This window comes from Melopsittacus undulatus, chromosome 2 (assembly GCF_012275295.1).
Source record: "Melopsittacus undulatus isolate bMelUnd1 chromosome 2, bMelUnd1.mat.Z, whole genome shotgun sequence".
In the NCBI taxonomy this organism is placed as follows: domain Eukaryota; kingdom Metazoa; phylum Chordata; class Aves; order Psittaciformes; family Psittaculidae; genus Melopsittacus; species Melopsittacus undulatus.
Genome location: NC_047528.1, coordinates 89477017 through 89503407, shown reverse-complemented (window position 1 = coordinate 89503407; position 26391 = coordinate 89477017). Strand labels below are relative to the sequence as shown.

Here is a 26391-nt window from a genome sequence, read left to right as displayed (position 1 = left end):
TTTGAAAAGGGAGTTCAGAATAATCTGCATTTAGGAACTGTTTCATTCACTACTGCGATAAAGTTGCAACTCACTGTTAGTTGCTTCACCCTGAGCATAAGCCTGCCACAGCTGCCAGCCGCAAGACTGAGCTGTAAATATGCAAAGCTTTATCCATGTTTCTTTATAGTCCTAAAGATGAACATGTATACTTAAGTCTTTTAAAATGGGGATGTTAGTCCTTTATTGCAATTTGGAGGATCATACTTCATTCATAGCAGTGCTCAATGGTGAAGATGATCACATTTGTTTTATAGCTAAGTCTGGAAAGCAGCAACTGTTTAAGATATATGGCACCCCTATTCAGCAATTTAGGATTTTAAGTGGGAGACCCCAGATACAGTCCAATTCAGATCCCAGTCTGGCATTACCTATATTTGAATTTGGCAGGGACATACACTTTTTACAGAAGGTGCTGAGTAATTTCTAAGGGTTGAAAAATTTCAATCAAGGTATTTTTCCAGAAAATTCAGACTGTTGAAAAGAATAAATGTGGATCATGAAGTGAAATATTTCAATTTGCAGAGTGAATTTCACTGCAGAAGTCCTATTGATTTGTTTGTTTGTTTATTGATGGGGTTTTTAGGTCAGATGGTATCCTCTGTATGGCCTATAGCCAGGGCCTCCCTGTTGCCTCCCTGTGCTGACAGGAAATGTAAATGGTGCAACCTAGGGGATACAGCCTGACTAGACACCCTGGTGCATGGAAGAGAAGGGTGCTAAGGTACACATTCTCCTTAGACACAGGAGAAATGTTTCCAAAATCTATTTTTTAGGGGGTGTGTGTTGGTTTTGTTTTGTTGGGTTTTTTTAATGTGTTGTTTAAAATGTTCTTCTCTACCCATTTTCCCATTTTCTGCAAAAACATTTTTTTAGTTGAAGTCTGGGCAAGTCTGAATTTTCCTTTTTTCCCTACCATTCCCCCCCCCCCCCACAATGGAGCTTACTGTTTTATTTTCCAGTCCAAAAGAACAGCTGACAAGTGCCTCAGCACTGCATGCAGCATTGGCTCTGTCCTTTGCCAGAGGATCTGAACCATCCTATGACTCCCTTGTCAGTCTCTCCTATCTTGTAAGTGCCAACATGGTGATTGCCCAGCAGCGTTCTACAGAAGTGATATTACTGATATTCTGAATGTACATGAGTGAGAGAATCTGTGGTTCTAGCTCTCTTACATCTGTCTCTTTCATCCACATGAAATTGTCTACAGTACTGTAATATATATTTAAGTGCTGGTTGCCTCAGCTCCAAGAGCTGTACCTGTCATTTTCCATACTTCATTGTCTGCTCCTCATAAAATATCATATTGTGTTTGCTCCTTTTCTTTGTGTGAGCCAAGTGATACTGCACTGGAGTTACTGTCTTGCATTGTAAAGCTGCAGTCACATCTATCTTGGGAACATGCCTTTGTTATTTACACAATGAAAAGAAAGGGATTTTGGTTTCTCAAATCTCCCATTTTGTGCCCTGCCTAATAAAGTTCTTGTTTGCCTAGAATTCCTCTGGTTTATGTGATGCTGAAATTGCAATGATACAAGGAGCACAATGAGAACAGCTAGTGAAACAGCTTAAATTCAGGATAAAACATCAACAGGCATTTGCGTTTAGTTTCTTTTCAACGTACACAATTCAAGACCTACAACATAGTATCACCTGGTGTGTGGACAGAAATGAAATTGAAGATACACACACCTGATATCTGAGGTATGTAAATCTGGCTGTTGGGTGTTCAAGGTGCGAGAGAGAATAGGTGCTCAGAAGGGTAAACATGGACTAAGCCAGCGATTTTGAAATGCCTTCTTCTCAAAGTCAGGCAGGAGGCGGGGATCCAGGCTGAGCAGGCAGAAGAGACAGGTTCCCTGGGGAGAGTGCGAAGGAGAGAGAACCAGCAAAATTCCCACCGGAACCTCTTTGTTTCTGTTGCCAGTAGTCATCGCTCACCTGCAATAGGTAACAAACCAAAGCACCTCTTTTCCTAATCCAAAAGCCTACATGAACGGATGGTCAAGCTCTACCACATTGGAAACAAAGTGGTAAGAAGGGCTTGTCTAGAACAGGCATTGCAATGGCAAGGATCATTCTTACTTCTGTTCTCATCGTCTGGGCAGCCACACAACAGGGAAGGGGGAATGAGATTACAGGTGAGTAACATGGACCTGGTCAGAGGACCATGGCTGTTATATAGGATGGCTTAGTTTGGATGTGAGATATCTCTTTATTTGAAATAAACCGGCCAAGGTGTCCAGTCTCCATAGAATTGGCAATGTCTCAGTGGCTATTTAAGAATCCTCTGCTGACAATTAAACAAAGAAAATCCAACAAAGCCAAAATACAACCTTTGTCCCCAGGCAAAAGCCTTGTTATTTCCTTTGTGCCAGAAATGAATGAGTAGGATTGCAGCTTTGTGTTCAGTAATGTGTGAATTTTGATTAATATTATCTTCTTGAAGAAATTAAGTACCTGCAAATTCCTAGAGATGCATAAAGTGAAGGTGTAGAAGACAGCTTTCATCTATGGTAGGTGCTGTAATTTAGAAAACCCAAACCCAATTGCTAGATTGTAACTGCTAAATTACTTCCTAATTTGTTCTTAATTTCTGGTTCTAAATAAATAATATTTAGATGTGATTCTTGGCTGCTTTTTGTTACATTTTTTTTACTTAAGGGGTTTTTCAAGTCTCAGTTAAAATACGAACTGTATTTCTCAAATCTTGGAGACTTTTCTGTTATTCTGTCAAAATCACAGCTGAGAAAGAGTTTCTATAGATTTGGGGTCATCAGAACCCCCATTACAGTGCCATTTAAAATCAGTGATGTTGACATTGAAAAGAATTTTGAATACCCCTAAAAACTGAGCCCTTAATCAATTTTTCTTCATGTCTTGGAGCCTTCACCTTTTAAAACTGAACTATGAACCTGCTCCAAAAGATTACTTTTAAGGTTAAGCCAAGACAAGAAAGGGACTTGACTTTGGCTCTTGCTGTTCTCCCCTGAGATCCAGCTCACAGTGGCTTTCCTGGCACTTGAGCACTGAGGTTTCCAGAACTGCAGCTAAGTGTGGCATAAATCCTATCAAGCATTTTTTATTGCTGATTTTTGTGATCACACTCTCAGTTCTGATCTGGGTTTGACCTTCAGTTATAAGCAGCCTGCTCCCATGCAGACTTTTCTTTCAGCCCTTCCTCTCAGTGTTTGTCTCTATTAATAAAGTATTTGCTTTAATTGTTTGTGCTGTTGCTTGACATAAAATTTATACTTTTCATGATAGTGGAAAGCTGGTGGTTGCTAATTAAAAAGCCTCAAGTCCAGACATGATAGGCATAATGTAGCACTACTAATATCAGTTGACTGAGTTCTCCTGCTTTGCAATTGACTTCAGCTTTGTGTTGCTGGAAACAACATTCAGTGCATTTTAATTCCACTTGATGTGCCATAATCCTGTAGATGGGGGTAATGAGAACAGAAAGCCAATTTGCTAAAGAGTCCAAATTGATCTAAGCCATATTGCTCAGCAGGAAACTGCTGTCAGCAAATAATTGAACTCTGTGAGTGTCAAAGCTTGTTTTAAAGTGTATGGAAATGATGGAGGATGGTAAGGTTGGTGGTGCTGCACCGTTCCCTGTCACCTTCTGTCTAACTTCTTTTTGTACTGCCATAGCCATATCTGAAACATTCTCTTTTGGCTTTGGTAGCCTCATTCTATACCTAGTATCAGTGTTTAAGTATGAAATACGATTTCATATCTTCTCTGACAGCTGTAGCTTCTAATTATAAACTGTGTCTAATTCTATATCATTTTAGTCTCAGTTTCATACCTGTATTTATGTTGCACATTGCTAAAGAGACTAAGCCAGCTCAGCTGACACTGGAATTTTTAGCTTTCCAGTACTATGTCCTTGCTGCAGCCTCAGCTCTGCACGGACAACACGAATCCTCAGTGCTCTCCTTACTCGGTTGATCTCTTCTGGTCCCCGCTTTTCTCTATCCATTCTAATATGTGAGCTCTGGGGAAATGGAGAGATCATAGCAATGAAGAACCATGCTGAACTCTTCTTTTTTTCCTGCCCTACCCTCCGCTAACAGAATTTTACACTACAACAATATGATTTCTTAATAGAATAGTTTATTTTTCTCATTTTCATAGGACAAAATTTCACCTTCCCTGATCAGTAACAGATGCCTGTGCACTCCTTCTAGATAAAGACTAGAATCAAGATGATTTAGGTATTCTTTCCATTCCACTTTGGGTATTTAGCAGTTTGGGTCCCAAACTAATGGGAAAAAAAACTCCAAAACCAGCTGAAATTAGATACTTTTTCTTTTCTTCCCATGACTACAAGCCCGTTTGCTGGGATAGGTATTCCTGGAGCACTATTAACACATGGCAAGGGAATGCTTTACCAAATGCAATGTCAGCTACCTGTTTCTTGTGAGGCACCACTGCCAGATGCAAAGTGGCATTAGATAAAAAGCAGTCCTTGATCTCTGATTCATGCAGCAGAACTAGCTTTTGTTCTCTTTTCCCCCCCTCCCAGAGGGATGTGCTAATCAGGGAGGGAGGACACATTACTTTCAGTGACTCACTCAACTTCAGTTTCTTCCCGCATAGACATTTATGTGCCGTGACTGAGTATGGGCTTTCATGGTCCTGGTCAGGCCTCCAGCCTGGCCATTGGGGTCCTCTCCTGGGTCAGGCAGGGTGTGGGTTTCAGCCCCTCAGCTGAATTGAGACAGGCTGGGTGCCTTTCTTCCTGCCCCTCATGATCATCTCCTTTACTCTCTCCTTAAGGACAAAGAACAGCCCTGGGCTTTTTAGGGGAATGAAGACCTTTCAGCTGCTGCCTCTTCAGGGACCAGATACAGAGATGCCCTGCTTGAGGCTGGGGAGGAGGAAGAAGCAGGGAGTGGGATTTCCAAATATGCCCTTATTCTCAGTATTTTCCTGCTGAGCTGATGCAAGCAGCAGCACAGGGCTCCCTGGAGCCTGATGGGAGGTCTCTTGCTCTCACACGTGCTCTCTGTAGCAAGCCCCAGCATCCAGCTCTGCCTTTTGCTGCCAGAGGAAGGCACAGATGGGTTAGGCAGAGCAGGGCTGGGCTCCCAGGGGCATGATGCTCTCTCTCTGGGTCTGGCCAGATTTGAGTTACTCATGCTGGGGGTGGGCTGTGGTTAGTCCCAGCCCCTCTCCTCCCTTCTGCAATTCCAAAGTGCCCTTGTCAAAAGGGAGGTGCCTGTGCCTCTATCTGGGAACTGCACCAAGAAAATCCAGTTTTCTTCATGGCCTTTTGAACATCTAGAGCAGGGAAAGTCTTCCAGGCTGTTTTTATTGAAGCAGTATGTAGGATCAGGGCTAGAGGAAGACCACATGGGTGACTCAGTTCAGCCAGCTCGAGTGTTGTATTTTGGCCTATAATATATCTTCCATACTTTCCTTTGGACTGCCCTTGCACTACAAATGGATCACTCTGTTCAAAGTTTTCACCAGTCCTGCTCAAATTGTGCATGTATCTTTTGTTTAGCTGGACAGCTAAACATGATGAAAACATATAATTCCTAAGAACTTGACAATTACCTTTTTTTTAACTTAAATTATTTTTATATGTTTCAACTTTTCCTGCAGGGGATAAGTTGGAAAAATATGATAAGATGTAAATACTTCAACTGCATGCCTATCGCGTATACTGTGTTAGCTTCAGTCTGTCTGTTGACTGGCCCTGGTCCCCTCAGAAGTAACAGTCCTGCCCTACTTGAATCTCTGCAGCCAATTCATATTTATCCTTATTAAAGTTTCTTTTGCTTTGTCTAAAGGATGATAGAGGCATTTTAATTCTATCCCATCTATTTCCCAAATGGGACACAGCATGACTCAGTCCCTCTGGCTTCTATGACATCTCATTAGGAGACAGCCTGATGTTTGTGACGTGATTGTTGGTTGCTTACTTCTAATTTTTAAATTCCACCTGATTTTGTTTCAGTTGTTGTGGTTTGGTTTCTTTGTGTTGTGTTCTTTTTTATTCCTGCTTCTGTTTAAGCATTTAAGTTTTAAGTAAAGAATGCCATAGGCAACATTGTCTAGGGTGAGGCATCACTGCCCATGGCAGGGGGATTAGAACTAGATCATCTTAAGGTCCTTTCCAACCCAAACCATTGTATGATTCTGCGTAACAATTTTGCTCCTTATCACAGCTGGTTTCAGAACTTCAGAAACTGAGTCCCATTCCCAGACCTGCATGATATTATGTGGTTAATGAACTTATCAATGACTTAATTTATACTGAAGTCAATGAACCACTGCAGCTCTTAAAGGGCCTGGTGTGATATGGTCTTCTACAAATGCAGATAGACAACATAGGACCTTCAGGAATACGTTTTGTGTCAGATACCTGGAAGTCCTTTGCAGTGATGTGTGTACCAAATTTTAGCCTTCAGACATGTAGACAATGTCTGAAGGATGTCTTATTTCAGACATCTACCGTGACTCATCTGCCTATGACTTCGTTTTATAGTTGGTGGAGAAAGATGAATATTTTGGCAGCATGAGCCTGGAGTGGACATCTAAAGTACCTGGATGACTCTGCCCTAAAAGTGCCTATTCTGCTCTACCTTTAATTTTTATTAATGTACATCAATTTCCTTTGTACTTGAGTTAAATTGCTCTTTTTCTGCCTTGCACCTGAAGACACAGAGCTCTTTGAATTTTCTACTAGTCTGCACCTTTTTATGACTGAAGTGATGCCTATGACAAACAGTCACTAGTAATGCTTTCTTCTGTCTATTTTCTGAAGTGATGTTCTTCCTAACATCAGCTTTACTGGAAATCATGCACCTGTGTAGGTTCTGTCACTGCTTTCTCATAACAGTATTTTTAACTAGATACTGCAGGGAACTTATACTCTGAAGCAACAAGTTAATGCTGAGCCCCTTCTTTCTTGTCTTTTTTTTTAACTCCCTAGAAAAAGGCCTCTCTTTGCTTGGGTACCATCTGTGCAACTACAGCCTGACCAGAAATGTGGTTAAAATGGTTGCCTACCAAAAGTCCTATGAGAAAAGCACTTCCTGTGGAGGATGGATACCATGGATGGTGTGTCCCAGGACGTACTATAAAATGCAGTATCATACTGTTGAAATCCCGGAAACAGTCACTCTTACAGATTGCTGTGAAGGATATGAACAAGTTGGACTCTACTGCTCCTTAGGTAAGCTTTAGTCAGATTAAGAGTTGAAATAAATGCTTCTTATGGAAGAGGATTCACTTGAACTGAGACGTGTAAAGGCTTAATTTTGTTCTGGGCAGTAGGTTCCTGTTCACTGAAATGATTGTTTCTGCAAAATTCTACAGAAAATTTGGTCCAATGTGGTAAGGAGTAGACATGAAAGACTAATGCTCCTAATTCTTGCTCTTTGCCACCCCTTGCCACAAATTCACTAAAGTTCCAGGTAAGCTTGAAGAAGACACCTGCTTGCTACCTGTGCAGGGGCTCGTTACTTGTCCTGGTTTGTGCCAATATCTGTGGCCAAGTGCAGTAACTCAAGTAGCCTTGCTTGGTGCTGCGTCTGCTCTGAGCACACTTGCATTTTCTGTTGGAGCTTTCCTCTCAAAAGTAATTCAGGATGCACTTAGGGTAACATCTTTGTTTTGGAGTACGGTCAGTTCTCAGGATGCAAACCCAATTTGATGTTAATCGAAAACAATCTGTGGCCTCATGTCTAGTTACTACCAACTGCTTTCCAATCAAAACTACATTAAGGGCTATATTCTCAGGGCTTCCTTGGTTATGAAGGGCTATGTTGGAGGTCTGGAAACTGGTGAAAGTTTTCGTGGATCTGCTCTAACTTCTGAGTTTTAACAAGGTTCTACTCAGGAAGACTTAATTATCTTTGACTCAACTCAAGATGGAAGATTTTTCTCCTTCCCACATCAGGGATACCAGTTGTCAATAAGAAATTACCGGTTTTAGCAGAACTTGAGATATAGATGGAAGGAATTCCTTGGGAAAAAGGAACTTCTTCTTTTTCTTTTTTTTTTTTTTATGGATAAAGCCACCTGCTTTTAAGCTGAACAGGTGTCTTTGGTTGGCTAGGCCAGTACTGAACTGTTCCAGCACCCCAGAAAGTTCTGCAGGACATCATTTTGTCTCCTATTTTTGGTATGACATTGCATTTTCTCCATTTCCTCTTTTCAAGTTATGGCTTTGGGACACACAGTCACATCATTGTAACAAGAGATTGAAAACGAAAGGTCCTATTGCAGCCCTGGCCCTTGCTTTGGGTCATAAGACTTTTGTGACTCAGATCTATGGGAATGTCCCCTAACCCACTCCTGCATCAGATCATATAACATGACATGAGAGAGTATGAGCCATATGTCTTGTCATGGGATCTGTCTAGAACAATGTTTTCATCCTACTTTAGAGTTGTTTCAGAGCATTGGAAAATGAATCTCCAAAGAATTTTTGCCCGGCGTTTCTCAACAGTTACTGTAGAATATTGTGTCTCACAGGAAAATGCTTATAACAGAAAGATGGGAAGACAGAAGTGGTCATTGTATTTTACTTCTTCTTGAAATGATTTTCTAGAGATGAGAAATTAAAGCATAATTAGATACACAGCATTTTTAATGTACTGTATCCTGCCAAATAAATGTGTCAGCCAACTGCTGAAGAGTCAACAGCTAGTTATGGTTGTTTCTATTTTCACATGAAACTCTGTGAGCGATCATTATTTTCAAGGTGTTTCAGAATCTCTGAAAATCAAAACCATCTTCTTGAGTGGAAAGAAAAGACATCCTGACAACACTTTAAATATTCTTTCCCAGTATAATTCTGTGCCTTTTAAAAGCATCTGTATGGATATTTTAGGCTTCAGAGTGATTGATGAGCTTGTTTCATCTAACATTAACAAATATGTACATCTCTTGTACAGCTTAGCTGCAGCATTTCTGCTGTGCCCTTGCCACATTGCTGTTGGGCACTGTGGGCAGGCTTGTCTGTGAAATACTGTGGTCACCTTGAGTTCTTTTCCTGTCAAAGTTAATTTGGGAATATTTTAAACCATAAAAGGATTTGTATGGATTCTTTGTGATTTCTGTGTTTACATTATTCCGGTATCTTTGCTTTTCAGGGCATTAGTCATAAATTCTGTGAATGGTAATGCACTGTCTAGACACAGTCTTAAATAAATGATGAGAAGAGAAACTGGAACTGCTGAAATCACTGTGCAGCGTGCTGTTGAACTACTCTTATTTTCTCTTGACGTTATCCATGTTGGCATGCTCTCTATCCTGCTAGGAGTGGAAAGGTCTCCCTGACCTTTCACAGCAACCTGCTCCTGGCCACTCCCCACCTTTTCTTCCTAGAAGAAAACATTTATTCTTGTCTGGATATGACAGGTCCCTCTTTTCTTATTTCTTTACTGTTGGGAAAAAAATGTCTAGATCATTAGTCCAGTTACTTCGGTAGTTCTTACTATTTTCTTATTAATCCATTAGGATAGTATTACACACACACAAATTACTTAAGCTTTTTAAATATAAAAATGGAAAAGAAATTAAATATCTAAAAGTTAGGAAGGGAAGGAATGAATTTTAAAGGTAGAATTAAATAGGACAACCTTTTTTTACTCTCCTTGTGCCTATGCATGCAGATTAGTAAACTCTTTTAATTACCTGATCTGGCACTGCATTGCTGCGAGGACTACATTTCCCCGAGGTGATCAGGGATGATGGAGCTTCTCTAAGGAGCTTCCCAGCAGTGTGTTGTCCTGGCCTCCTCAGTCAGAGCATGGTACAGGGCTCTGCTGAGCTTCTCTCTGAACATGAAAATATTTATCACATCTTAAGGTGAACCCTGGGGCAATTCGCATACAGCAATTTGTCTTCACAATGCCTGTGGGAAGGGAAGGAGGTTCTCTGCCTTTCACAGCTGGGCAACTACCTGCAGAGAAACTGAGACTGAATAATTTTGTGTGCCCACTTCCAGACACTTATGGCATGGTTTTAATTTTTTTCTTCCATTTATTTTGATTTTGATATTCAGAGTGCTTCGTGCTGCCTTCAGCAACTTGTGTGCTTGGAGTGCAGAGCTCATGTCCTTCCATGGTGACTGTGAGCAGCTCTCTAACTACTAGGCAGGTCTCAGGGCTGCAGGTCAGGTTCCTGGACCTGTGAAGCCCATGGCTCTAAAAGGTTGTTATGAGTTTGTTGTACAAAATTTTCCCAGCATTTTGCAAGACTTTTTATTAGGTAGAGACAGGGCCCAGTTCTCCAGGTTGGTTTCCAGCTGCTTGAATCAATGGTATAGTTACATCTGGTGACTGGTTTGCTGACACCTTCTGCCTTAATGCATAAGATGAAACCAGAGAGCTTCTTTATCTGCCATACAACCCTGCCTGATCTCCAGCTATGGAGTAAAAGAGCACATCAGCGTGTAATTAAGGCTCTTTTTTAAACATACGTATCTATAAATACCATGAAATCAGAAGGCCCAGACAACTTCAATCCTGGAGTTCATTAACTTGAGAATGCTTGATTTGCAGTGTTAAGGTGATGCTTTAAACAGAGTATGCTTTGTGTGAGTAACTTCTAAAGTTTTTCAGAAAAACAACTGTAAAGTAAAAAACACATTCATTTTTGGTACCCGGGTGTCTCTGAGGGGCTGGGACCTTTCAGAGCCTGCACTCAGATGATCTAATGCTAAGTCTCACCAGAGCAGTGTGGAGCTGTGACATAGCTGTCCCCCCTGCTTGGGCAGTGGTGTCACCAGGGGCATGAGACCAGCACTGCAGCATCAACCTGGGGTAGGAAGGTGCCAGAATTCACCCCTTGTGTCCCTCAGCAGCTGCAGAAATGGGATTACAGGTGTCCATGCCTATGGAGTCTGCTTGCCTATGGGCCTCCTGCCCAGGAATTGTCGTGTCCTGTTTTGGGAACACTGAAGCTGTCTGCCTCCACATGCCCTGTGCCAACAGATTTCAGAAGTTTACTCCCATTTGGGCAAAGAAGTGTGTGCTTTCACCCATTTTATTACTATGGGCTATGGTGAATACCATCGCCGCTTTCACCTTCCTCCCTGCCTTTGGGATTTTGTAAACCTTAATCACATCCCCTTCAGTCTTCCTGTCTACATAGCAAAAAGCCTCAGCCTTTTTAGTAGTGTTTCCTTGCAAGTTATCTGCTTCATTCAGTCACCCACCTTGTGCCTTTCATGGCTGCATTAACCCCTTGAGTCACATCTGATCACCACAGGCCCCTGCCTGCTCTCTACTGATTGCCAATGTGAGCATCAACTGGGCAGAGCACATGGCATGGTGCTGCTGGCAGGATGAACCCTCTGAAGGCGGCAGTGGCTAAATTTCATTACATTTCTTCTGAGCATGTGCACATTGGTTTTGTTCTTCTAAGGCTGTGCCATTGCTGAATTTCAGCCATTACCTCTTGATTATGTTCTAGTGAATGATATGGCTTTTCATAGGGGACAGTGTTAAATATTTGTCAGATGCTGAACCAGCACATCCTGACACTGCCCTCCATCCCAATTAACCCTGGACAGGCAGTCAGGATGGAAAACATCCATCTGAGCAGGTACAGTTTAGCAGTGCTCAGAGACCCTGAAAACAGGGTCATATGATGAAAACTGCCAGCCTGCCTTTTTAACAGGCTTTGCCAGGAGCCCTTTCTATAACCTCACAGATTTGTCTCCACCTTCTGATGCCTGAGATGAGTGCAGGGTGTTGGTCCTTGCCTCTGCTGCACCCTCTGGATGAAACCTGTCCCTTCTAGGTGGAAGGAGAAAGAGGAAGGGGGTAATGGCTGAGCTAATGGTGTCTTCAGCATCTATTTCCTGGGAAATACTCCCATCCTGTGATCACAGCAGACCCTGTGGCTTTCATGCAAGCTGGTAACTGACCTTTCATTGCTAAGCACTGGGTGCTACATTTCTGCTTCTGTACATTTATGCAAATAAAGGAGGAGAAAAGCCTGTACTTTATCCAACTGAGAGGAGCCGGCTGGCTTCCTCTCCAGTGCTGGCAGTGTTGCTTTGTAGGTGATTGTCCCAAATGTGATTGAAGTGGAGGGCATAAATTGAATTTCAAAGTGCACCTGGCACAATTAGGCAGAAATGTGATGTGAATCCATCTGTTTCTGCTGATGCGAAAATGATGACCTTTTGATTTTAGATAAATGGCTAGTGTGGCACTCGGCCAGGATTCAATAATGTTTTCTGAGATTGCATGTGACTCATTAAACCTTTTACACTGCAGTTAAACATGCCAAAAAAAGACCTAGGTGGAAAAAAGCTGCTTTGAACCTCAAAACTGCTTAATCTCCACCTGAATCTCAGAGCCAGAGGAATTTATATGTTTCTGTTCAGCTTACCAAGATCTACCTAGTCTGGATATTAAGGAGCTCTGGTGATGTACTAATACAGGGAAATCTCTTGTTGCTCATGTCTGTGCAAGATCCCAGTGTGAGAGGCTGCTTAGGATCCTGGCGCAGGGGGCTGGGCTGCAGCAATTGTGTGAGACTGGGAATGTGTGGGAGACTCATCTAAGAGCAACTGAAGCCACATCACACCTTATTGCGGCTTTAGACTAGAGATCAGGAAAAGGCTTTCTAGCAGCAGAGCCTGTTTGGAGGAACAACCCATAATGCCAGCCCCAGAGCCAGAAACAAAGGTTTCTGGTCCATGCTGGGAATCAGAATAGGGCTGTTGGGACTTGCTGGACCCAGAAGTAACTTAAGTAAGATTACATGGGTTTGAATTTCACCCCATCCTCCCACTGCAAACCTAGGCCTCTGACTCAGAATGATTTTTGGAGGCAGAGTTGGTCGTGGGGAAAACCAAAAATCTGTAGGTTCAAAACAAATGGAAAAGAATTTTTTAAGGTGGATTGGAAAGACCAGAGCTAAGCATTCCTTGTAGCTATGTTTAAAAGTGTGAAAGCAATGTTTGTAGAACTTAGAAATATTTTCTTTTCCTGTGGAGAAGAGTATGTGCTGCCATTGAACCAGGACCACTGTCTGCCCCTGGCTTGGGAATCAGTAACCTTCTGCCTTAGCTGCCCTCTCCACAGCGCTGTCCAGTGTGGGCTATTGACCTCCCAAGGTGGCTGGCTGACACAGAGCAAGTGCTGTCAGGCTGCGGACCACAGGCTCAGTTCTGCTCTGTCCCTCTGTGTAAGCCTGTTAAGTGTACCTGAGAACAGCACTGTGTCTCCACTCTCATTTTCAGTTACTACAACTAATGGTTAACTTTGTTGCAACAAAATACTAACTGAAAACTCCTGATTTCTAGCTCAGGTGTTACCTGTTTCCTTAGCTCCTTATATATTATTTGGATTAGTTGTAACTGACATCAGACACCTTTTCTGTTTTGCAGTGCTTCTAGTGTCACCACATCTAGAAACACTCTTGCTCTCTCCCCCCCATTTATCCATAATTATCAACGGAAAATTATAAATTTAAAAATTAGTAACAGAAGTTTCATGAACAAGAGAAGAAACTGAGAACATTCACACTCTTGAAATGAAGTAATGGTACTTCAGGCTGCTATTTTCTCCCCATGTAAACCTCAGAACAGACGCACTTCTAAAATGAAGAGGAGGTGTTTGATATAAATTCAATTGCACAGTTTTATGGAAACATTTTTTTCTGGATTTTTGTTCTCATAAGTGTTTTTGTTACTTAGCACTCAATAGATCCAGTGTATTTGCCTCAAGACCTGGTGCTTGTCCAATGGAGAATATGGAAACATCGGATTATCCTTGCACTTTTGATACTGAATGTCCAGGGCTTAAAAAATGCTGCAACTCTTCCAAAGGAGCAGGCTGTGTGGATCCAGTGCCAGAGGGTATGTTACTGATAAATTCAAGACTGCTCCTAAGAGAAATATGCATAATTTTTCCTTCTGAGGGTGGGAGTGGGCAGAAAAACTGTTACCATAGTTTTTCATAAAACAAATATGGGAATCTGCTTTGGATCATTTCCAGGACATTCAGTTTCAGTACTCGCACCTATGAGTGTGTGGGTGCTGAGGGTCCAGTGGACCTTCTCTGGCTTTTTCTCCTTCACTGACACTGTTGCCTGCAGCATATGGCAAACAAGGCAGTAGATGATGGCTGTGCATGGGCCTTCATATTTGCCAAATTAAAGCTTACTTTGGTTTCCTAGAGTTTTCCTGTAGCTCTGTTGCTTTCTATAGCATCAGACCCCAGATGACTTGGCTGTTTTCATTTGTATGCTTCAGGAAGTACATTCTGGTACAACGTGACAGTGCTTGTGAAAATGGATTTTGATGAGTTAATCAAAGTGGATTCCCATCTTCTGAATCATTCACGCCTTTTGCACTCCATGGTACGTACAAACATAAACACTCCCCTGTGTTGCTTGCTTTGTCCACGTTTCTGTCACTCAGTAACCACCACTTGCTTCATAGTCATAACCTTGCTAGCTATCTGCTCCTGCTTTGTACTGCTAGATCAGGGGTATTTTGCCCTAATTTCTGAATGTCAGCTGCATCCTCAAGCAGCTCAATGACATTGATTTATCAGCTTATTTAGGAAATTTTTCAGATCTCTTCTGAGGGCAATTTAGAGACATTATAAAATACAGGGTTTTTTTCATGCCTGGGTGATGCTTGCTCCAGCTCTGTCTCAGCTGAGTTCTTGGTCTATGACCAACTAGCTCTGTATGTCTGCAAATCTGCAAAGCATGATTAGATCAAAGGAGTTTTGATTTAAACCTTTCAAGAGACAAATCTGACCTATGGCACTGGGGCCTACAGGGCAGGTGGACTCAGCAGCACCAGAAGTTTTGCTGTGAAATTCCAGGGGGACTGTGTCTGGATCAGAGGCATTTTGTTGTCATTCTTGCCACAGAAGCAAGGCTGAGGCAGATGACAGTGTGCTGCTTTTGCTGTACAGCCAGGCTCATATGCATGGATTAGAGGTGGTCACGACAGCAGTGCTTGCAGAGCCACGCAACAGCAGCACAGCATGTCTTTTGCTATCCCTGACATGACATATAGGAAGAGTCTGAGGCAACCAAATAAAAATACAGCCCTAGCAGAGGTGTGAGAAAAGAATGAGATCCTGAAGTGTTTGTGCCCTTGTTTTCCAGATTACTGGTGCATTAGAGCCCTTGAATGCCTCCGTACACCATATCCAGAGTAACCATGCAGAAGTATATGCTGGGACAGTGGCCTCCCAGGTTCTCATTGGACTGCATCAGCCAGCTCCGCTCATGCAAGTTTCTTCTTCCTTGAGGGACATCGTGAAGCGCACATATGAAGTGATTGATACAGAAGTGAAAGGTTATTTGTTATAATCCTGTGACGGGGGGAACTTTTGTAGGGGTTTCGTCCCGCTTCACTTGGGGTTTCATCTATATGACTGTCCATTTACTTTCAAAAATAGCACAGCAGATCTTGTAAGCTTTGTAAATATGGCCCTAACCTTTCCATTGTAGGAAGGAGAAGCTTGTAGTCAATAATTACTCTGGAGAAAATATTTGGAGGGAAATATTCCTGATTCCTCAATTAAATTTCTTTTCTCCTAATAGCATCTTCAGATGAAAAAGCTAGGAGGCCCATATTTGTAGCACAATCATAAGTTATATTAAACAAGCTCTTAAAAAAGTGTTTTCCTGGGAAGCAGATATACTCTGGTTTTAGAGATGTGTTAATTCCAGTAGCTTGCATGAAACAAGTTGTACTCATAGTGTGTTAATTACTATGGCATATTCTTACTTACTTCTTAAATGTTAGGCAAATAATTTGAATATATTCAGTTTAAATTATTTTAATCTACTTATTACTATGTAGTTATCCGGACATTTTTACTCCTGAAATACATCAATAAGCACCACTGTCATCACTTCTTATTCTGTGTTTACTTTGGAAAACTCAGCCCAGCTTTCAGAGAAATCACTGTTTCAGGGAAGGGCAACATTCTAATTTCATTGCTCACATATACATCCAGATTTGCTTCCGCAGAGTTACTGCAGATTCACACTGAATTTATCATATCCAAAGCCTGGTATACACATATTGCAGATCAGTCCTGATGCTGCTATCAACATCTGTTCAAGGTGTGTTCCTCTTCATAGATGTCAATGAATGTTTCTATGTGGAGTTCAATACTTGTCCTGAGAAGAACACCTGTGTAAATCTGGAGGGTTATTACAGCTGTGACCCTCAGCATGGACATGCAGACGTCATTCCTCACCAGCTGAGCGGAAGAAAGGAAGGTAGGAAACGTAGATCTCACCTAGATTGGGAAATCTGATATCACGTAGGTTGGAAATACTGAGAATGTTTCTGCAGGACTTTGTGGCCTATCCCAAGTATCACTTGCTAGGTAAAGGTTTCTGAAGTACTCACTGCCCTTTCTCCTTCTGTTGGGAGAAGATGCCACAGCTGCCAGCTGTTAGCTATTTCTGATTGAATTGCAATGTATTTATTTCAGGGTTCTTTGTTGTTTCTCCTATCCTACCCTCAGCTGTCCTCACTCACCTGACAAAACCTTTTAGCTTCAGACCCTGTTGTCAATGCACCTCCCCAGCTTCCTGGGAAAATACAATTAATGGCACCATTTGTCCACAAAGTCTCCTTCCTGTTTTGGCTGCATGACTGCAGCCAGGACACAAAGGTTGTATAATCCCACCTTGAGCTGCTGGGTGGTCACTGAGTCCACTTTTGGAGCAGACAGAGTTTGGCAATGGGTGAAATAATACTTTGCAGTACCAGTTCAGCAAAATATAGAGGCATACAGTTAGGTCCCACAGACATCAATGGGCCTACTAATAGGCTTTGAGTTAATGAAATAAGTAAGTGCTTGCAGATCCAATGCCTTAGTTAGAAATTAATTTTACAATCCTTTAATCTCAAAAAAGAAGATAATGTGTTACTTTATGCTTTTGTGATATGATAATTTATTTTAATTTCTATTACATCTATTGCTGCTTTTCAGCTTCAGAAAACATGAACAGTATTATTTTGGATTTGCTTTGTTAGGAATACTTTAATTCTTTGATAATAGTATTTTCCTTCTAGGCATAGCAGCATCTACTCCAAGTTCAGCACTAGGTGCTGTTAACACCAGCGATAGCTCCCTGCCTGTAAGCAATTCAAGTCTCTTGTCCATAACTAACCAACCTACAGATGCTGGGTGCTGTAAGTAACCTTGAATCTGTATGCATATTGTCTTGCTTTTAATTCAGCCACTGTTTGATCCTGTATTCCTGGGGCTGACTGAGTTACAGAGGGGTGTTCACAGAAGCTGGTAATAATTTTGGAATGGATCTCCACCTACGGAAATGGAGAGAGGCTTCCCCAATGGGACATGCAGCTCAAGGGCTGTGGTGTTGTGAATTGACACTGAAAAAGCTCTACTGTTATTCCCATGGCTGCTGAAGGGAACTGGCCTTCTGGAAGTGGCATGGTGAGCCATTCAAATGCGTGTCCCACCACAGCACTTGTGACAGATAATCCCACAGCACAAGCAGCCTGCCAGTGAGGGCTGTGTGAGGCCAGAACCACTCACTCACCCAGAACACAGGTCACTGCATGTCCCAGGCTTGTCCTGTAACAAGGTATGGGAGGATCTACCAACCACAGGAGCTCCCACTGACCACAGCCACCAGGATGAGGGCACTTCTTGTTTTGAGTCCATGAAGATGTGGAACATGAGTCAGGGATGTTGGCTACAGCTGTGCTACACTGGAATTAGCCTTTGTGAATAGTCTCCCTGCTATACACTAGCTGTCTAAGGGACTGTGATGGGAACAAACCCCAGCAGATTTGTCTTTATATGGGTGACTTCAGCCCTTTCAGGCAAGAGTTATCACAAGCTTTGCTTACAGCACCCTCTTCTTCTTGTCAGAGAAAACAGCTGTAGGTAGTTATTTGCCTAATTCAGAGAGATAGGCTGGATATTCTTGAATTTCATCCACAACTTCCGATTCAAGCTGAAGTTAGAGGAATTAAATGGAAGTCCCTCTAGTGCTGTTGCAGTATGGCTTTGGGGGTGGTTGACAGCCACCTGCCTCAGAGTGACGGAAACAACTGCGTTCTATTGAAACAATTTAAGTAAATAAACCTTTTTCTCAGGCTAATTGTTAGCATGAATGAATTGAAGTTGCAGCAGCAGCATGCCATGGTCTCTAGGTTAGTGTGGGGGATGATGTTCATCTCACCTGACCCCAGCTGTCTACAGGACAAGTGTCTAGTCTGGACTCTGTCTATAGTTAGTGGATACAGACTGGCTCTGCTGGAGGGCAATTAATCCTACCCAATTTAGACAACACCTCCTCCGCCTTCGAGGAGAGAGATCATCTCTGAGGGGTCCTGTCTTTTCCCATTGACATGACAGTGATTGCACTGGACTAGAGTAGCATAAATAGATGAAATGCTGCCTGCTGCTCTGCCTCGCCCGCAGCCTCTCTAAGCTGGGGTCTGTGGGGTTTCTCCAGGCATAAATCAAGGCAGCCTTTACCTGGTGACGTGCATCTTGATATTCAAAGTGACAAGAAGCAAAGTAGGTGTCAATTTTTGTAGAGTACGCAAATTCACCATTCCAAACTTACCCTGTTCTTGAACCTGTAACTCACTGTCTGATGGTCAGTGTTACTAAAAGTCCAGCACAAATACTTATAGTAAAAGGAAATTAAAAATATAAGCACCAAATTAATCACTCTAGTGGGATGGTTCATAGATGAGGGTACCTTGTAGTGTGAGAGGAGAAGGTTCTGTCTTGATGTAATGTAAAGAGGAGATTCCCCTATTGATTGTCAAAGTCCTTGTCTATAGTGGATTTACAACAGCACAATACTTACTTTAAAGATTAACTATTGCTTTTCCTGTGATGACTCTTCCTGGGACTGCAACAGATCCGTCTACAGTTAGAAACCACCGAGTCTTCAGCGTCAACAGCAGTGGTTTTGAAATGTCCTGGCTTGTCACTTCTACTCTGAACCATACTTTCCAAGTCCAAGTGCTCAAGGGCAAAGAGATTGTACAAAACCTGAAGACAGAGGAAATGAAAATGGATGTGTCTCAACTGGAAGCAGGGGTGATGTATTCAGTAGAGATCAGCTATGAAACCTGTGGAAAAACCAGCATCTCTCGTCAAAATGTTAAAACAGGTAAATAACAGCTTTATAATATATATGTATTCTTTCCTCCCTTCACCCCTTCACTCACTTGCAGCGCAGCAATAATCCATTTGGTCCTCTTTCAGCTGCATTTCCCATCTTCCCACCTCTTTCAGCACTTTCTGTGTCATCTACCCCAGTATTTGTGTGACCTCAACTACCAAGCAGCAGAGCTCTGGCCTTAGTTAATTAAGCAGTGCTGGAGCTGACTCAGACTATTACAGGTATCAGACTAAGCTAGGATACTTTCTTATGTGTGTGCCTGGCACTGCATTCTGCTGTTGCTTGTCTCCCATCAGCCCCATTTTTCCTGGTTGATGGCTGTGGCCAGTGAGAAATCCAGTCAACTGGTTTCTCAAGGGGTCAGCTGAACTACCAAGAGTGCCCAAAGGAAGGCCAGATTCAGCTGAGTATTTGTGAATGACAGGGATTGAAGGGAATAACTGGGGCTGTGTACGAAAGCTCACAGAGTACCTGAATAATTTTGTTCAATTAGGTTATGATTCTAGAAACCTGGGACCTTAGTGTGCTGATTAAACATACCTTTGCTTTTCCTTTATCCTTAAGTTATTTCGTAAGCCTGCATGGAAAGAAAGAAATAATCCTCTCACCATTTTCTTCAAAAAGCAGTCAGTGAACTTTAATACTGGCCACAGTGAGAATGCTTCTGTTTCTATTTATCCATAAAAGCCTCACCTTTGATCAGATGAGGGGTGACTTCAGTTTGGGTCAAAAGGAAATTACTCCCTCTGTACAGGGAAAGTAGGAGGTCTGGTGATTACAAGAACAGGGGGCTGGAGTTCAGGGTATGAAGTTGGAGCCCTTGAGAAAAATAGTAGTAATTAAAATCAAAGTTTTGCAAAGATCAGTCCAAAGCGTAATGGCCAGATATTGTTTTTACAGGTTAAAGTGGTCAAAGGTTCCTTGGCTCTTGGTTTTGGTTCATGAGCTCTGTACGTTATCCGTCAGGGCTCACCAGACAGAGAAGTGGCATGCACATTTTTGTTGTTATTTTCAGTTGAAGCACATATTTACTATACCCATAATACCAAGGTCAGGAAAAAAAAGAAACACTGTGACTGGTGGACCAATGCTGAGCTCAGAGGCAATGCAACCCTGGATGTAACTCAAGTGCAAGAGTTATGTAGGGTCAGGTCCATGAGGGTATGTGTATATCCAGTTCTCATTCGGTTCTAACTAAACACCTAAATATATTTATAGGCCTAACGTAAGCGCATCTCCTCATTATATAGGAAGCTTGTAGAAGAATATTTGCTTTATTTTCTTAGTTTAATACCATACTCGCCCAACATTCTCCCCACATTCTCCCTCCGTCATCTGAGATTTTGGTCTGGGTAGCTCAGTTTTGACTGAATCCTTCCATCTTCTGCTTTGTCACTGTGTATTTTTATATTATGTCATACAGAAGCCAAGATGTTTGGTGTTACTATGAGGATTCTCAACTACAACTTCACTGATGATTTCAAGAATGCCAGCAGCTCAGCATATGAAGAATTTTCAAGATTGCTGCTTGTGGAGGTAGTGCTAAAATATCTCTGTTTTTTATACATATATAAATAAATATATATATATGTTTTTGGTTTTGTTTCCTTGGTTTTGTTTTTTTCAATTTAAAATTTATTTAATGTAATAGAGAATTTTATGCCTGGCTGAAACGCCCCTTGAAAATCATAATTCTGTTTTCTGTGACCTTTCTTTATATAAAAATTCATCTGACTAGACAGATCAAACCCTTGACCTTATTAGTGATAGAACCAATTAGAATTTTCCCCTACTGAGGAGTAAAGGAATTAAAAATGCAGGCAACAAGGACCCTTTCCTTGGATCTATAGTTTGGCAATAAACTCACACTAAATTGACTTGAGGTTTTTTAATATGTTATTGAAATGACATTGCTGGGGTTCATTTCAGCACTGTCCTCTCAATAAATGTCTGACTGCTCTCAAGGGTCTGTCTTCTTTTAGGAAAAATGACTGGATCAGGCTTTCTTCTCCAGCCCCATTCATTGCATGCATGCATGTAGCCACTTGACCATGCTCAACTGTAATCAGCCATAAATAAAAGTTGAGTTACGAGGTCTATTACCAGCCGTCAGCTTCCAAAACAGGGGGACATTTCTGATGCAGTAATCTCTAGTTTTGCTGTAAGAGCAAGGCCCATAAAGAGAAATTGGGATCTCCATTCAAAACAAGACATTCCTAAACCAAAGTGCAACTCATAAACATCTGCGAATATAAATGTGAGGAAAAAGACCATTTCAAAGGCAGCAAAGAAGAGACGTTTGCTCATTCCTGATGTGGCTTTATTTCCCATCCATAGCAGCAGATTGTTCACGTTTGTTGTGCAGGAGGATTTTTGTGAGACTCTGAGACTAATGCAGACCTAATTGTCATAATGGGGTAAGGAAGGAACAGGAGCATTGCCTATCTCTGTTTCTTGTGCCTCCTTGGGTGTTTGGAAGCATAACTTTCCCGTCTCACTTCCTCTCTCCTCTCTTTTTCTTTCTTTCTGACCCTGATGTCAGCTTAGACCAGTTAAACATCTTGGTTGGAGTAATTATTAGAGCAAACTCTGACTGAATGGGAACAAAGCTGTGCTGATTTATGGCTCTGCATTGTGTGCTCAAAGGCATTCTTTGAGGCGTATGTAGGAGCAAAAGGCAAGCAAAGAGATGCCGTCTGGAGATGGAAAGTAAAACTGCCATCTCCTGCACAGCTCAAATGTTGACAGCAGTATGCAAGCTTTAATGTTCAAAGTAGCACCATTTGGTCAATGGATGTGTCTCCTTACTGGTTTGATAGTCAACCATGGTGTAATTGTGATATTGCCTTGAAGCTGGGCTGTATCAAACATATATTCTTGAAGTTATACCCTCCATTTTTCTTGTTTCTCATCCTGATATTTCTTTATGATTAGACTCAGCTCCAAGCTGGACTTGGGCTGGTGAGTTTCAAGTACTCCCTGTGAGCTAAAACTGTGCTCTACTGGTAAATGAAACATTTCCTGAACCATTCTCTAGCACTAACACCAACTGGCACAAACCAGGCTGGAAGTGCAGAAGTGAATGTATAAGAGGCCTGGGACAAAAAGCTTATATTGATGAGTGGATAGACTCTGCAACTAGTTAAAGTTGTAAAGTAGGTATGCTTTTATTCAGCGCTGAGGTGCATGGGGATAGCTCCTCCAAAGCATGCACACCTCAGGGTTGTTCTCCCTTTACATTTATTCTCTTAAGGTATACATAGACATGAGGTTGCTCAATCTGCCTATACATATTTATTATCTATCCCCGCTTCGTATTATAATGAGCCGGAAGGTCCTTTGCACCTGCGCAGTGCCCCTTCTGGTCATGGGCAGGGGTCTCAGGATGAAGTAAATGAGTCTTCCTCTTGTGGCTAGGGGTCTTTAAGATGAAGTAAATGAGTCTTCCTCTTCTTAAACTTTACACCTTTTAACCTTCAGACATGGCATTAGGGTTTGGTCAGCCCCCAGTCTGCCTCTCCCTGACTTATCAGTAGGACCAAACACCTATGGTTTTGTCATGGTCTTATGGTTTGATCGGCGCATAGTCTGCCTCTTCCCGGCTTATCAGTAGTCAATGCCCGGTATGTCAGGTACTTCACAAAAGACAACACCCCTATCTAAGCAAAGGAATCCTTTTATCCCCCTTGTACATTTTTCTCTGCATTACCCCCCCTGTACATTGGTTACCCCTGTATCAATATGATATACAGATCTAACATCAGTCTGTATGCAGATTTAGTGGGGCCAGTTCAGCTGTGATGCTGGTAAACAGGAGCAAAAGGCATTCTATTCCCTTGAGCCAAAATTAAGTTTGGTTTGTAATACCAGTGGTCAGATGGGCACCATTTCTAAGGGTACCTGTGTGCACCAAGGAGAGCCACACTTCTGTGTGCCTCAGTAATCTCTGAAAAGTAAGATTTCTGAAACTCTTTGAAATTTTTCTTTTTACAACATATTCTGTGTTATGCATATATAGATCTTTAAAAGGGTACCACCATCGCTCAGTTTTAAAAGGAGTTATTCCTGTTGGGTTCCTAATCGCTGATGTGTCTCTCCCTTTGCTCAGCTTGAAAATTCATTTCCACCCAATGTTTCTGCTTTATACAAATCTGGGAAGCTGAAAGTGCAGGTGGAATCCCTGCAAGCTGGAAGCATCATTGTGAGGCTCAGAATCGCTGTGCAGGATCCCGAGTTTCCAGTTGATGCCTCCACACTTGCCCCGGTGTTTTCTTACCTGCACAATGGCTCGGTGCTTTTGGTGGATCAGCAAAACACTGCAGTAGAAGGTAATTACTAATTTTTTTACAAGAAAACAGTGTCTGTATTTTGATGGTGCACAGCATCATCAGCATTATTCATCAAAAGTATTTTGTAGAGAGGCAAAGTACATGGTTTGTTGGAGGGAAAACCGTGATGTGAGGAGTCCTCTGTAGGCTTTTATCTGTAAGCTCAGAAGGGGTTGGAAGAAGCAGCATTGGCTTTCTCCAGGTACCTGCAGGCACTGCTGCCCTCCACTGTGTTTAAGGAGGAGTGGAACTCTTGGTTTCCTTATTATTTTTCCTCCCTTTCCTCTTTGTGAGCAGTTGGAAGTTTGCCATATCTTTCTCTCACTGAACTGCAGATACGATTACTGTGGAATATTTTACATACACATGGCCTCTAGGCAGTTTTGTGCTTCAAAGCTGTGGGGCTGTATCTGAGCCAGGATTTAAGAAATCTAACATCTTCATTATAGAAATCCAGCCAAAGAAATTCCCAAATGTCCTCTCAATGAATAGAACTAAAGAAACATGCATGGAATTTATGTTAAATGAGGCCTTTGTTTGATCTTTGGTAATCACCATTTTTATCCTCAAAGAGCTAAGTTCTGGCTTCAGGTTTCCAGTTGTCGGAGCCAGCCAGGGTTCAGAAAGATGCCAAAGGCAACAGAATGGGTTATTCTTCTGTCCCACTGTACTCAACCCTTAAAAGCTTATTTACTGTTCTCAGGGAAACTCCCTTTGGAGTTGTAGAGCATGTGGAGGTAAAGGAGAATAGGACAGAAAAAAACCCAGAAGAGACAAATTGCACCTGAAGCCTACAAATATCACAGTGGTTGTGGATACTGAATTGCAAGATCCTGATGTGTGCCAAGATATCATTGATCCTGGGCCCAAAAGAGTGGTGAGGGAGAAGGCAATAGCTTTGGACTGTTCCTTTGATTGCAGAAAACTAGATGGGTTCCAGTAGCACCACTCAGCCAGGAGCTCAGCCAACTCCTCCTTATGAGGAAGAAAAAAGGGGGTTCTGTCCTGGCTCTACCCAAACAGGCTTTTTTTGGTAGAAAATAAAGTGAAGGAGTGAGGTATATAAAGAAAAGATTTGTATAATGGGATGTTTTGCTTCCTGATCCCTGATTGTCCTGGGACATGCCCTTTGACAGTAAGCTCTCACAGATCCTCTTGCAGCAGTGGAGCAATGCCACCTAAATCCTTTGTGGAGCCTGGCCACCAAAAGGCTATGTGTTTGATTTAGTGACAGTGGCAGAGCAGGGAATTCAACTTTGAAACATCAAGGGTGAGAAGTCAGAAGGGATAGAATAATTGAAGGGATTGGAGCAATTGCATCTTTCTTTGAAGACTCATAAATTATCAAGTTTACTGCCATGAGGCATGGTATGAAAAGAAAAAGGGACATGTGCTGAGTCAGACCCAAGATCCATCTAGCACTGTATGATGTCCTCAGTAGCACCCAGGAGCCAGTTCCTGGGGAAACTGAAATAAGAACAATAAGCAGGTGTAGATGGTGCTTCTCTGTTAGCCTCCAACTGTTTTCTGCTCCAGGACTCCCTGATCCAGAGTGATTTCTGTGGGTTTCTCCTCCTTGGGATCTCCATGAGCTCATGCAAATCTTTACCATCTGCAATATCATTAGTCAAAGAGTTTCACAGATTTTTACCCATTGTATTTACCTCCTAAAGATACAATGGGTATTCAGAGCAAGTGACAGTAAGCACTGAGAACATAACCGTTTTGGCCTAATGCATGACTGAATGTGGCCATCAGAGGTGAAGGAATTTGCTTAAAAAGCCATGCTAAGCCATGTGAAGCCATTAGCTATCACAATGCTAAGTGATGAGAAAGGAAACCCTCTGAGACAGTGGAGCCAGTGAACATAAATTATCTGGCAATCAGCACAGGAGCATCTCTCTGATGGTGTTTGAAGGGTCACAATTACTTCATAGCATAGTAAGACATTAATGAGAGCACTTTCATTGCTGGTGCTTTAATCAATCCTACACACTTCTGTATTCCCTCCAAGAGGCTTAGGCTGTAACATAATAGGCAGATGCTGGCCATAGGCACAAGAAATTGTCTAATGGAAACAATCTTGGGTGCAACAATTATCTAATGACGAAGAAAAGAGAAAGAATGGAAATATTAGCTGAAGGAAGTAAAAGGAGAAGGCTGTCAGCAAAGCAGAAAGATGAACTCATGTATGTGCATGCACATACCTACTCTGTGCTTTCTGTTCCTAGACTGGGACTTTTCTTTGTTTCAGAGAAATAATCAGTCATTAATTCCTGCATGTCTGCAGAACAAGCACTTACAATAACGCATTGTTCAAAACAGTTTTCTTGCCTCTGATCAGAATTATTTGTCTGAAGATGCAGTTTTCAGTCTAGTTTTCTGCTTTCCCTCACTTACAGCCCTGAGGCTCTCAAGGTGTATGCACAAGGGAGTGCACACAGAGAGGGCTCACATGGGATTAACTATTATTCATTTCCAAAGTATTTGCCCGGCCTTTGCATGTTTGCTGGGTGCGAATGGTGATATAAGACTGCACATCTAAATCCCTAAAGAGTAAAGAGACTGAGCAATAGAATATTTCTATATGAAAAGAAGCACGTCTAACTGATCCAGAGCAACTGAAATCAGACATAAGGAACACCTTTAGAGCACATTAATGCATTGATGAACTAGGATGACTTTCCTAAGACTACCAGAAAAAGGTCAAAGTTAAAACAGTGTTATCTTTGACAAGAAAGCTTTTATAAAAAGAGTTTTGCCCTTAGCACTTCCTCTGTTGTGAACTGAAGAGTGCTTCTCGTGGGAATTACTTGTATTTACCTTTTATTTGAGGCAGAAGATTATTTGGATTACTTAATATTCTATCTACTAG

The 26391-nt window shown here is 41.9% G+C and overlaps 1 protein-coding gene across 1 annotated transcript in view; it reads left to right on the top strand.

Annotated features, from left to right (window-relative positions):
• The first annotated feature begins 2104 nt into the window (after nucleotides 1-2104).
• Nucleotides 2105-26391, top strand: part of UMODL1 (uromodulin like 1) — a 48885-nt gene continuing 24598 nt past the window's right edge. Inside the window, exons 1-10 of the mRNA XM_005151695.3 lie at nucleotides 2105-2180; nucleotides 6992-7234; nucleotides 13724-13885; nucleotides 14282-14388; nucleotides 15154-15346; nucleotides 16141-16281; nucleotides 17087-17206; nucleotides 18922-19176; nucleotides 20612-20724; nucleotides 23297-23516. Of these exons, the coding sequence (XP_005151752.2) occupies nucleotides 2105-2180; nucleotides 6992-7234; nucleotides 13724-13885; nucleotides 14282-14388; nucleotides 15154-15346; nucleotides 16141-16281; nucleotides 17087-17206; nucleotides 18922-19176; nucleotides 20612-20724; nucleotides 23297-23516 (1630 nt within the window). The remainder of the gene's footprint in view (nucleotides 2181-6991; nucleotides 7235-13723; nucleotides 13886-14281; nucleotides 14389-15153; nucleotides 15347-16140; nucleotides 16282-17086; nucleotides 17207-18921; nucleotides 19177-20611; nucleotides 20725-23296; nucleotides 23517-26391) is intronic.